Raw genomic sequence first — 14,442 nt, 5'->3', positions numbered from 1 at the left:
TATAGCAGCCTTGTATAACCATCATTGAGCTGGAGGCCTAAGAGCACATTCTGTTTAGTCTTAATAGCGTAACTTACTGAGTGAGGCCTTTAATAAAAATACTTCTACAGGCTACTGTATCAATCATTCATTCGGTCATGTCATCACACAGCATACGAGTCATTCATGATTTGAAATGCAATCAAGCATTTTAGTAGTAAAATAAAGCGACAACTAAATAATCTGCGTAAACAAATAGGCCTAAACTGTTCCTAAACAGTTGATTTCCGAAATTGTATTAACGAATGAATGTGACTCTTCAGTATTTGCTGTAATAGCTTTACAAAAAAAAACATTAAAGACTCTGGTACGCTTATAATTAGTGTCGTTTACATTGTTCCAAACGGTCATAAAAAGTATATTGTAATCTAACAGCACCTGTATGGCACACACAATATGCAGGCAGCACTTTCTCCTTACATCTTTTTTTCTATATCTCCAGTATTTTCCACAACTAATCAAATTTACATTTACATTTAAGTCATGACTTCCCCTTAACCTCCTGAGCAACCAGTAAACATTCCCCATTTCGAGTTTGTCACGTCATCTGCAACGGTTTTACTGTCACATGTTACAGTGTTCTTAGTTTGTTATAACCAATTTATTGATGTGATTATGATATGCTATTGGTCATGTGTATGTGATGCATATGTGTCACTTAAAAAGAGAGCAAGGGGTTTAGAGAATAGGAAATATTTTTCCAAATTAGGGATTTCAGTAACAACATTTCAGTCAGAAATGGCTGTAATTATGTGTAATCTCTATTTCCTAAACGTGAGAGGGCTGTCTAGTGTAAGTCAGCTCTGCACCAGGCTGATAGGACACTGTGTGTGCTTTTAGAGCCTTGTAAAACCACAGTGCACTACCCACAACACATCTGCTATGAGATGATAGCAGGGTGGGAGTTTAGTTTGGTGTTCAGCTTTGAACCAAGGGTGGCTTTCATTGAAATAAAAAAGTAAGACTGCAAGGGAGCAGTGGGTGGGAGGCATATTCAATGCACCTACAAGAGTCTTAATAGAGGACTACCACATTCCTTCTCGAGCTTTGCTCGGTGCTACTATGTATGACTGTACAGACAATACCGATCAAGGAGCAAGGGAAGAAACTGACATTGTCCTCTGTCCCCAATGTATGCATGTAGGGTGAATTGAACGATTGACTTAGCACATGCTATATGGCTGCCTGCAGGTTCACTCCATTTATTGCGTGGACACTTTACGCGCTGATTAAAGCACCGACATGCAGCGAAGTACACTTGATAGTTCAGTGCGACCCTTCTGCGAAGCCGCCCCTTCTCTAGAATGTTGATCAAAGCCATGGAGACGATAGCATTGAATTAGAATGAGTTGAATTAAGATTATGACGACCACTCATTGTCAAGATCCTTGGTCTCTAAGCCACGGATGCTACTCCATCAACTGAATGAAGTGGATGGGGAGGAAAGAGGACTATCAACATAACAACGAAGTGGAGAAAGCAGAGAAAGTGTCACACAGCTGGTCCTAGCTCGATCCCTATACTTTTAATGTTTGCACATCTGTATGGTGTAAGAGATATGGGTTAGGGCTAAGGGGAATGGGACCAGCTGACAGACAGGTAGACACAAACACAGTAGCAAGTGACACAGACAGAGAGCTAGCAAGAGAAAGAAGCACACCCACACCAAGGTTTCCGTTGGGAAAATGTGTTGCAGGACAACATGACCGGGAAGACTTTAATTTCATGAAATCTCTAGATGAAAGAAATCTAGATGAAAATCTGTTAAATTTAGAAAGAGGGGGAATAAAGACTCAATAACTAGAATGGGTTGCTAATAAGACTAGGATTGTGTCTTTGGCTTCTGGACAACGAAAGAAAGTTCATATGAAAACAAACAGGAAATAGAGAAGTAAATGGAAATTAAATTTGCCAAAATTATATAAATTAGAGCAGTCATTTGAAAAGAGTAAGAACATTTCAGGGAGACAACGCAAAGGTGAAATCCATTAAACACCAAGAATTGAATTCATTGCCCTTGACAATCAACTGTTCTGTCGTGGATGACGTTGGCCTTCACCGACTGGTCCCAAGCAATAACTATTTTTCACATGTTGCCCTACCGGAGTTCCACAGTATTGTTGGAACGCACATCCATGAGCTACTTGCTCTGAGCGTCACTGCTATTAGCTTCACGACTGACATTTGGACCAGCGGTGTCAACCCTATGAGCATGCGGAGTCTGACAGCACAATGGGTCGACGAGGATTTCGTACGGAGGAAAGCCGCAATACATGTTCAAGAATGTGCTGGTTCTCATACCGTTCCTGCTATTTCAATGGCATTTGAGAACAATGTTTGAAACATGAACACACTTCCTAGCTCCATTCGAACAACTTACTCGGGAAATAAGCTCATCCACTGCGTCTGCAGCAGACGTGATACCCTCTGTCACGGCATTGAAAAGCCTGCTCAAAACTGCCGACAGACCGTGGGGTTAAAGCTTACAAAAGTACTGTACAAGAGGCTGTGAACAAGCGATTCGGCGGGATTCTGTCAGAGCCTCGTTACTGTGTCGCCACCATGCTCGATGCTAGGTACAAGGACCACTACTTCAATGCAGACAAGAAACATGGACAGAGCTGAAACTTCACTGCTTGACATGTATGATGAAATCCTGGTTGAGACTGAACAAATGAACAACAAAGCAGCAGCAGTAAGTGAAAGAAATAGGTTTTTACTGGTAATGGGGACATACGTAAACACCAACAAAATAACTTCTGGGTCAGTGTGTGTCAACTATTTAACTGTACTAGAACGCTTAAAAGGCCACTAAAAATGTTAAATATCGGTATCGTTTTTTTTGTTGTTGTGGGGGAGGGGGGGGAGGCAATGTAAATATCGGATACCGTTATCCGCCAAATATGTCATATCGGTGCATCGATTATAATTTTAATTCAGATATTTATGATTAACCACGTGACAATGATTTTGAGAAAGGAAAAACGTCCTTATTGAAATGAAACTGTTCCACGAAAATGTGTATATGGAAATCCTTATAACAGGTACGCAGAACGGTAGGATAAATTGTAAGCTTCCCCAAAATTTTAACTCGCATGCCGCCTAGCCTATGAAGTCTTTATATAAGGTAAGACATGCCTCAAACAAAATATGAAATAAAACATTCAGGTTTCAAAACAATCACACTGTAAAGTGGTGGGTGATGCACTGATAGCCTGTTGCATGCACTTGAATGGGAGGAGCACTTCAATTACCAGTTGAAAAAAATGTGTAGCTTGTTTTAATTAACAAGATGCAAAGAAATACAACAATACATGACAAAACAACAAATGGTGTCTTTTCCATTTTTAACTGTGTTTTTGGAATTCTTCTCAGACACAGGAATGATAACTTTCACACGACAAAAATAAATAACTCCTCTTCAAGACGATGGATGGAGATACTCAGTCCAAAAACTTGCGGTTCTGGTTCTGACCAACATAAGATCGCATTTAGAATTGTCGCGCAATGAATGGGCTTATAAAAGCATGTTTTTTAACTCCAGCAGCAACCAACTGAAGAACTGCAGGAGAAATACCGCTTTCATCCAACACAACTAACAAAAAAAAAGGCCAATTTAAAACATTGACTGATAATATTTTTTATTCATTGATGGGCATATCTTGAAATGTATTTTTTTTGCCCAGGCATTTTGCCAGGCAAAAGTTTTATTTATCAGCTTTTCGCTATAATTTTTTGGGGAAAAACCAGGCAATTGTTTGTTAACGGAAACCCTGACACACGCACAAACAGCAAGGTCATTGGCTCAGACCCATTCCCTCTATCTCCACCCTATTTTCAAGGTGGGAGAAGAGTGATGGCACCTTGCGTCAAGAGGTACGATAACCCAGGCACAAGAGGCTCTGGAGCCCTGGTCCCCAGGTCGAGGGGATTCAACCAGCACTGCCTGTCCACGCTTTCCTATCACTTCTCTGGGCTCAGAGACACTTCCACACTGGGTCTGGAGGGAATGTGCCTAAGGAAATCAATCAACAGCTATTTGAAGTTAAAATGGTGCATCCTGCTAGCACACGGTTAGCTCGTATCGCTACTGATAAGGAGATGGTAGGAAGTCATCAAGTGACATTTTGCTACCAATGCGCTGAGGAGCGCAGCACTGTTTAGTATTAAATGCAGTGTTGTTGAATGTTAGCCCTGTCCAAGGACTCCACACCTTCCCAGTGTGTTTGTACTGTGGGACATTTTTAGCAACAGCCTAAGTAGTAGGCTAGGCTAGGTTAGCTACGTGTTAGCTAGTAAATCAAATGCCAACTTCCCATACAAAACATCATTCCCTCAGGGCTTTGTGAGCAAGCAACTGGGGCCACTTACAGAGCCAGTGACAAGTTGAGTACACACAGGAGACTCAGGGCTCTGTTTCTTGACTGTCAGGGGGATTTTAGAAGAAGCTGACACTAACCAGCAGCACGCAGTTAGCCAACAGTGGCTGCCATGACAGTCTCAGCTATATGTTAGATCAAAGAAATTTGATAGCAAAAGAAGTCGCAGTTCTCACTTCTCTTGTAAATGTCATTCTCTAGTCACTAGTGCTATGGCTAACCAGAGAACAAAACAAAGAATAGGCCTATATTCACAGTATGAATGTGCTTGAATGTGGAATGTATGTGCTTGAATGTGGAATGTCCTCACTCCTTCAGTCATTGCCAAACCAGTTCAATTTGTTATCTTAAAACGTAGCACTAGGGTCAACACTTCAAATTAGCTATTGGCATCTATGAACACATTTAACTGCCGTCAAGATGTATTACATATCAATGTTCTATTCGTTAAGAAAGGAGACTTTTCGCAATCTGGAGTAAAAAAATAAAATAAAAAACTCTGTTCAGATGGACCTCGACTGCATTTTCTTTAAAGGAGTTCTAAAATGAGTCTGGAATGTATTACCGTGCCGCTCTTTCGCCCTCTCCCACTCGTGTTCACGCCCTCCACACTCATACCAACATAAACACCACACCATATTGAAAAGGCCCCAATAAGGCCCTCTTAGAATCCCCTCTGGAGCTCCAGTATCTAAAACATATAGCCTAGGCACAGACATTCTAGTACAGTTCAACAGTTAACACACACACACACACACACACACACACGGACACAGCGTTCTAAGGCATGGCATCTCAGTGCAAGAGGCGTCACTACAGTCCCTGGTTTGAATCCAGGCTGTGTCACATCCGTCCGTGATTGGGAGTCCCATAGGGCGGTGCACAATTGGCCCAGCGTCGTCCGGGTTTGGTAGGCAGTCATTGTAAATAAGAATTTGTTCTTAACCGACTTGCCTAGTTAAAGGTTACACACACACTGCCCAAAAACATATTTTTGTTGGCATTTACATTTGTCCCCATTACCAGTAAAACAATCGAAACCGATTTCTTTCACTTACTTGCTGTGCTGTTTCGTAGTTCATTTGTTCATACATTTCACGTAAGCCCTGTTTGTCTGCATCAAAGTAGTGGTACTTGTACGAGCATGTGGCGACAGAGTAAAGAGAGAATGCCTGTTGAGCAGGCGTTTCAATGCCGTGACAGAGAGTATCACGTCTGCTGCAGACGCAATTGATAAGCTTATTTCCCGAGTCAGTTGTCCGAATAGAGCAAGCTAGTGTGTTCATGTTTCCAAGTTTCAGACAACCAGCACATTCATGAGAATGAAATACGACTTCTCAGTACGAAATCCTCGTCAACCCATTGTGCTATCATGCTCATGGGGCTGATATCGCTGGTCCAAATGTCAGTCGTGAAGCGAATAGCAGTGACGCTATTACTGTGTAACTCCGGTAGGGCAACATCTGAAAAATAGAACACTTGGTAGTGTGTACCGGTGCTCGACCAGTCGGTGAAAGCCAACATCACCCACGACAGAGAACGGTTGATTGTCAAGGGCAATGAATGCCATTAGCTTGGTGTTTAATGCATTTCACCTTTGAGGTCTCTCGCTCAAATTTTCTTACTCTTTCAAATGACTGCTCGGTCCACACAGCACACATTGTGGGCCAGGTTAGGAATGCTGTGTTGCACAGTCATTAAGTCATATACCTACATTATAAAGGTATGCACGTCAACTTTGACATTGTTTTTGCACACCGGCGTTAAACTAGACATCGGGTCGATGTCGCTGTTGGCAGTTTTAACTAATATCGTCCGATTCCAATATCTTCAACGATATATCGTGCATCTCCACTATAAACGCATCGGAATACATGTAGGCTACACATTACAGTGGATGTGAACTTGTGTGACAAGTCAAAATGATGCTTGATTTAACAACACAAGTCCTATTCCACTCTGCACACCACGCCCACTTTGGTTCTCTCATCTGAAAGATGCACACCTGTCATAATCCAAGCTTCGATTAAACTGCATGCAGTGGTTTGTTTCCATAGTCCTAACTTAACTACACTTGGCTGTTTCTACATTCTCTCTCCACTCAGTGGGATATTATTTATCTGCCATTTTCCACACCTATGGTTGTTGTGTGGCGTGGTGTGAGTGAAACAAAATGAGTAACGTAACAAGAATGTTGGTTTGTCGTCGCCAAGGGATATCAAGGATTAGAAGATCTTACCTCTCCTCCAGTGGAAGACTGCCTTTGCTGCGCTCTTCCACCTACGTAGACAAGCAAACAAAACAACTAAATTACAAAACAACAACTAAACCTCCATAAATACATAGCAGATTAAAGAACGTATCTATTAGTATTGTAATTACAGTTTAGCCTAATAGTTTCTATATTGAGTCATTGTTTTAAAGTGCAAATTAGTATATGATGAGCATCATTAGTAGGATTTCAGCACTTGATAATGAATAAACAATGGACAAAAATAATTAATCAAGAGTGTTAGGCTTACATAAACCCAAATGAATCAACAAATTAGCTGCAGTCTAAGTTTGTACGTTTATAACATTTATGTTTTGGATAAAAGGAATGCCATATGAAAAAAATTAAAATGACTATCTTTCTAAATGCTCCCAAGGTGAATGGTGGCCCATTGTGACAACACTAATACTCAAAGCAGATGCACGGGTACATGATGTACTTCTTATCCGGGTGGGTGTAATCTTGATTGCTGATTGGTTAAAACCGCATCCCAGCCGGTGTCTAGTCCTATTTATTCCGTTCCATCTGACTGCGCAATCCACTGTCATCAAGTTTATAAATTGATTGGTTGGGCTGATCTCCACTATACAAAGCATCTAGACATTATCTCACATTTCTTTTAGACTAACCTTACATTTTCAACAGTGGAGATTTGTATAAACCTCGCTGTCTGTCTCCGACACTTGCAACATTGTTTCAACATTCAAATTCGATCTCCAGCTGTCCCATAGTAATGAAGGTGTCGGGACCAGACAGGCAGGCAGGCAGCGTTTCTCAGCCAGTTAAAATCAGGAAGGAAAAAAAAACAGCTAAAACAAATGCGTCTACTTTGTGGTTATTCTGGCTGCACATTCTGACGTGACTAAGTTAGCCATAGTTGGCTAGTTAACAAGGGATAAGAATGTCGCCAGCTATTATGGCAATGGAACATTTAGAACAAACGACTGTGTCGCATCCATAGATAGAGAACGACTGGGTCGCGTCTCTCGCAACTGAACCGATAGAATGAACGACGAGCCAGCTTGGGTAACAGCCCGAGATGTGTGTCGGGACAATATCTTGTGGAAGATTGAACATTCGGAAAATGTGTCAATCATTATGTGAATATGTCAGTAACCCGTTGTAAAGACAGTGCATCTTAGTGCAAGAGGCGTCACTGCAGTACCTGGTTCAAATCCAGGCTACATCACAACCGGCCGTGATTAGGAGTCCCATAGGGCGGCGCACAATTGGCCCAGCGTCGTCTGTGTTTGGCCGGAGTAGACCATCATTGTAAATAAGAATTTATTCTTCACTGACTTGCCTAGTTAAATTAAATGTTAAGTAAAAAATAAATAAGGCCCTCGAAGCCAGAGTTACTAATACATAATCTAAACAAACATCGGCTTCTCTGGCATTATCACCTAAATGTAGGAGCCACAGAGATTTTTTTAATTTATTTTTTTAACATACAGCTTTGTAAACTGGAGTGTCAGCCGAACTCGTTGCTACCATTGAACAGCTCACTTCCATAGGAACAATCTGGGGCCCATGACATGAGTCACATTGGCGAGCTCTCAGCAGTACATTGGCTTTTTGTACAACGGGATGAGAGTGGCTGTGTGGGGATAGTGGGTTTTAAAGTACAGTAGTAACTTTGTGCATGCAGCCCCCTTTCATACAATGGAGGCGTTGGTGTTGCCAGAAGGGGGAAAAAAAACTAATTCTTTACAGCAGTGATCACCAACCTCCAAGCCATTCCTAGTCAATCACCAAAAATGTACATAAAAACCCAACAAAGCCTTGCGTTCCTATATTATTATGATTTGCAGCTTGTGTCTTTAAATATTGAGGAATATTTCACTTTCTCTGGTCATAGGAGTCACAACATTAATTGGTGTTTGAGGCAGAAGTAATGCAGTGTGATTTAAGTTTGTTTAGCTATCAGCTGGAAGACTTTCTCCTTTCTCAGCGAAGAGAGGAGGGACGTCGAGTCGGGTGACCGGCAGCCTCACCGCTGATCCCTCCCTCCCCTCAGACGCAGGCTATCAGTCCAGTAAATAAGAAGTTCCATACACAAATAGCTTATTACTCTCAAGTTTAGTACACGAATGTGTTCACATCCCTGTTAGTGAGCATTTCTAAGTTAATCCATCTACCTGACAGGTGTGGCATATCAAGAAGCTGAATAAACAGCATGATCATTACACAGGTGAACCTTGTGCTGGGGACAATCAAAGGCCACTCTAAAATGTGCAGTTTTTTCACACAATGTCACAGATGCCTCAAGTTGAGGGAGCGTGCAATTGGTACGCTTACTGCAGGAAATGTCCAAAAGAGCTGTTGCCAGAGAAATGAATGCTAATTTCTCTACCATAAGCCACCTCCTTCATTTTATAGAATTTGGCAGTTCGTCCAACCGGCCTCACAACCACAGACCACGTGTATGGCGTCATGTGGGCAAGCGGTTTGCTGATGTCAACGTTGTGAACAAAGTGCCCCATCGTGGCGGTGGAGCTATGGGTAAGCATAAGCTATGGACAACGAACACAATTGCATTTTTAAAATCAATGGCAATTTGAATGCACAGAGATAACGTGATGAGATCCTGAGGTCCACCACTGTCAGCCATTTTTTTAAGGCATCTGTATTCCCAGTTACGTGAAATCCATAGATTAGGGCCTAATTAATTAATTTCAAGTGACTGATTTCCTTATGAACTGTAACTCAGTAAAATCTTTGAAAGCGTTGAGTTTATATTTTTGTTCAGTATAGTTGAAGGGCGGTGTGTTTTAGTGTAGGTTAATCTACCTAGCCTATATAAAGTTGCATGCATATACAGTGGGGCAAAAAAGTATTTAGTCAGCCACCAATTGTGCAAGTTCTCCCACTTAAAAAGATGAGATGCCTGTAAATGTCAGCATAGGTACACTTCAACTATGACAGACAAAATGAGAACTTTTGTTATTGACCAAATACTTATTTTCCACCATAATTTGCAAATAAAAATTCATTAAAAATCCTACAATGTGATTTTCTGGATTTTTTCTCTCATTTTATCCGTCATAGTTTTAGTGTACCTATGATGGAAATTACAGGCCTCTCATCTTTTAAAGTGGGAGAACTTGCACAATTGGTGGCTGACTAAATATTTTTTCCCCCACTGTACGCCTAGTCACCCATGGATCAAACTTAATTTAAACATTTAACAAAGCATGGAAATGTTGTTGTTTCTTAAGACTGTTCACACAGGCAGCTCAATACTGAGCTTTTTTCCACTAATTGGTCTTTTGTCTAAATCACATTAGATCTTTTCTTGTCAGAACTTTTTCAGAGTTGATTGATCAAAACACCAAATTGGTGGGAAAAAAAATTGAATTGGGCTGCCTATCTAAACGGAGCCAAAGAGAGAGACGTAGTTAACTCATCTTGAACAGCTATTACGATAATTACAATGGAAGTTAAAACTTTTTAAAATCAGATTAGGCTAATCTATCGTAAAAATACAGTTTGGACATCGGAGCATTTAGGCATAAACGCTATCAAGGAAACAAAACAGATGTATTTCATTCCCATTAAGACAAGATCTAACAGAAAATAGGTTGTACCACAAAGTGCATTTTGCACCCATTTGACATTTTATGAAGAAATTGTGCATCGATATTGAATTTAAAAGACTATTATATTCAATGAACTTCCCTTTAATATCGACCATATGGAGAACTCAATAAATCAGACTTGCAATCTGTTCACCCCTTGCAATCCACATACTAACACAAGCACTACACACAAGTACATATGGATTGTGTATTGTAGATATGTGGTAGAGTAGTGGCCTGAGGGCACACACTTAGTGTGTTGTGAAAAGTGTTATGAAATGTAATGCCATGCAATGTGTTTAAATTGTACAACGGGTGGGGCTGATCCTGAATGCTGATTGGTTAAAACCGCATCCCAGCCAGTGTCTATTCCACAAGTTACCACCGGCTAAATCTATGATGTTAAAATGCCTATTTACTCCGTTCCACCTAACTGCGCAATCAACTGTCTAATCAGACCAGCAAGGCAATTTATGAACTTGATTGCCACTATAAAAAGCATACAGACATTATTTAATTTAGACTAACATCGGAGATTTTAAATAATCCTTGCTGTCGGTCTCTCCAACATTTGCAACATTGTTTCAATATTCAAATTTGATCTCCAGCTGTCCCATAGTAATGAAGGTGTCGGGACGAGACAGATAGGCAGGCTGCGTTTCTCAGCCAGTCAAAATCATGAATCAGCTGGCATAATTTGATGCGATTGTGTTAGCTGTGCTGTTGGCTAGCTCCTCTGAACAACAGTGTGCTGACGAGAGCGCACATTCTCAGTTACATAATTCAGAACACAAAATCAAGCACACACAAGTGAACCATTTAAAATAAAAAAATACAAATGATAGTCATCTTTCATTGACAAGCTATAAGTACATTATTGATACCCAGAGCTGGAAACACATTGATAGACCTAACTACTAGAAATGGGCAGATGTTTTAGTGGTGTTCGTAAACCTCGTATGCCAAATTGGCATGTCTGTAAATTAGATAATTCCAGTGCTATTACATATTTGCAATCCCTAAATGCTGGTTGTTCAGTATTAAAACACACGTTCTATCATATCGACCTCACTCAAACATTGTGGTGGTATGGGGTACCCAGGCTACATTCAACTGTCCTTTCAACCTCGTCAAAGTGTCCGAATGTGGTAACTGTACTGTTTTTGCAAACTGTATGTGCCTAAAAATTATTGTTCACTATAAAAACTAAATTCCTACAACACCAACCTCTCTCAAACATTGTGGTATTGTCAGGGGACACACAGGGGATATTCAAGTGTTCCAAGTGCCTCAAAGTTGAGCCTAGGCATATCCAATGTACTGGTTCTACATACAAATGAACTACTTACGAAAACAATATAGAAGCAACTGATATACAACTCAAATTATACACAATTGTCTTCTCAAAACAAACTTGGTTACGCACGTGACATTAGCTGAAATAAGCTGTATTATTTACAAATGGCATTCGTGCTCATTTTACATCCCAGGTGTAGATGATTAGATTTCACTTTCACTGTAGCTTGAGCATGTCGTGATAGTCTGAAGCAGTCCCTCTGCCAGGAAACAAAAAGCCAACTGGCATTTCTGAAAGAAGATCTGTCATTTCACCCTTTTTCCCCCCATGTTTGCAGTTCTTCTTTTTGTCTTTTGGCATGTGTGTTGGATAGTCGCACTCACCTTGAGTGTGTGTGTGTGTGGGGGTCTTGTGATGGTTGTGTAAGAAGATTTTGAAGATAAATAAACAAGGCAGAGTACGAGAAGTCAATAGAGTACTAACGATCATTGGAAATAGTGTTTTTTCTGTAATAGGGGATTAATGAGCAACGGGTCAGAGACATTGGAGGAATTTGTCTATACAGTGAGCCTGAAATAGGATACTTGTCCTGTCCCTTTGTTCACTGGAGACAATCACTTAGGGAGAATCACCCGAGCACAGAGGAGCATGAACATCTACCATCTACCTCCGCACATGATTCATCCTTTTTGAATATGAATAAAAACTTATTGGGGAGCACTGATTTGCTTTGGAGTCTGTGTTATTTAAGAGTAACAACTGCTAACATTTGGTGCCGTGACCCGGATGAATTGTCTGAACAACAAGAAAAACTCAACTGTGTTAATCCAGAAGAAAGAGAGAAGGCTGAGCGCAACCCACTTTAAGAGGTGACTCCCAATCTCCCGATTGATGGCATAATGCTGGCTGAGTCTAGACCAATACCATTTTAAAAAGAACCGAATCAGGTTCAAATTAGTGCATGCAATGAGTGATACATATCTGTGATGTATACGGTTCAAGTCCTTTGTCTTTGTTCTCTATTACAGGGGTTCAAGTCCTCTATTAATTGGTTAGTCCTTTCTTTTTGTGAAACCTTGTTGCATAGGAGTTGCTAGTAGAGTAGCAATTTGTACACATGTGGTTAATGTAAGTCTTCAACAAGCTTTTTGAAGTGAACATACGTTTTATGGGTAGCCAGGCCCTACAGAGACAACGTGTTCTAGAAGAGGTTTGAGTCCTCAAAAGGGGTTACACACACACACACATTCTTTGGGGTTAAATTAATATATTAAAACAGAGATATATGATCCAACTTTTGAAGTTAATATAATGCCATTGTTAAGTGAGAAAACCACTTAACAGCTCCTCCGGATGTGAGAATGAAAAAGATTTTAAATTAACCGTCTAGTGATATGAAGAACCATTTCAAAGTAGAGACGTGTAGACGAGAGAATAAAGAAATATTCCGTCATTGTTGACAAAGATGGAATCTATCTGAAATACAAAAAGCTTGAGGAAAAATACAGATGTCTAACTCGTTGACAAAGACAAGACGGTCTTTAACTTTTATAGCCAAAGTAGGTTAACGGGATGAGAAATTCTTTCTGGCGAATCATGACAGGATATTGCAGAGCGATAAGGATAGTTTGAAAGCTCTTGGTGAACATTTCAATACATTGAAAGAAGAATTTCAACAATTACTGGCAAGGGTCGTAAAAAAAAAAAAAAAAAATAGACTTGACCCCCACAAGTGGACCCTTTGTTCCCTCAATCTACCCTTCGGCTGAGTTCCGCAAGGATGATCGGGTTTCAAGCATCTGGTCAGCACGGCATGGCTTTGAGTCAACAGAATCTGACAGCAGTGACGAATGACGTCTTAGGCCAACCAGAACACAGGCTGTAAAAGGTAGTGAAGACAAACCTCCGGTGACAGTAATCACACATAAATCAGCATCCCCAAAACAGTAGGACAAATGTTCAAAAACTTTGATGCATCCACGAGACGTGGGTATCAAGAGTTGTGCAGGTTTCGAGTGAAACTAACAACATTATTTGTTCAGTGGAAGAGAAACCTGGTGTATGTCATTATTGCGGGTTTCTGATCACTATCAAACGAGAATGTCGGAAAATAAATCGTGTTATGAAGAATGGCCAGGAGAAGCCAGGTCTGTCTAAGAGGAAACGGGACAATGATACAATGCTGATGCAGAAATGTAAGAAGCTCTGTCTGGCTCAGCAGCAAGTTTGCTGGATGCTGTGGTAGGAAACTAATAGACCCCCTCTTTACTTCCCATCTCAGCTCGTGAACATATGAAATCAGATGGAATATATGTGAACGTGATGGTTAACAACTTTGCAGTAGATAAGGGTGCTTGAGTCACTGTATTGCCCATATCTTAAGCAAAATATACATGTCCTCAGTACACGGGCAAGAAGATGTGTGGAGGGGAGACATATGAAACAAACCCAACCACCATATCAATATCTATTGATCCTATGAAGATTGATGCAGGGGTGTGGATAAGTTCATTTGAACAATCAATGTAAGGCAAGTGCAAGCTAGCTAAATAGGACAAATTAGCTAGCAAGTGCAAGCTAGCTAAATAGGACAAATTAGCTAGCAAGTGCAAGCTAGCTAAATAGCAAATTAGCTAGCAAGTGCAAGCTAGCGTGGGTAGTACTATGAAAGTTTAAAATAAATATTAGCTAGCAAGTGCAAGCTTAGGACAAATTAGCTAGCAAGTGCAAGCTAGCTAAATAGGACAAATTAGCTAGCAAGTGCAAGCTAGCTAAATAGGACAAATTAGCTAGCAAGTACAAGCTAGCTAAATAGGACAAATTAGCTAGCAAATAGCTAGCAAGTACAAGCTAGCTAAATAGGACAAATTAGCTAGC

The 14,442-nt window shown here is 40.6% G+C and overlaps 1 protein-coding gene across 5 annotated transcripts in view; it reads right to left on the bottom strand.

Annotated features, from left to right (window-relative positions):
- The window catches only part of tmem131l (transmembrane 131 like), a 92,350-nt gene that overhangs the window by 64,908 nt on the left and 13,000 nt on the right, over positions 1-14,442 (bottom strand). For all 5 annotated transcript variants that reach the window (XM_035789092.2, XM_035789091.2, XM_035789088.2 and 2 more), the window contains exon 3: positions 6,658-6,698. In XM_035789092.2, the coding sequence (XP_035644985.1) occupies positions 6,658-6,698 (41 nt within the window). The remainder of the gene's footprint in view (positions 1-6,657; positions 6,699-14,442) is intronic.

Source organism: Oncorhynchus keta, chromosome 16, assembly GCF_023373465.1.
Source record: "Oncorhynchus keta strain PuntledgeMale-10-30-2019 chromosome 16, Oket_V2, whole genome shotgun sequence".
NCBI lineage: Eukaryota > Metazoa > Chordata > Actinopteri > Salmoniformes > Salmonidae > Oncorhynchus > Oncorhynchus keta.
This window is presented reverse-complemented; position numbering and strand designations above follow the sequence as displayed.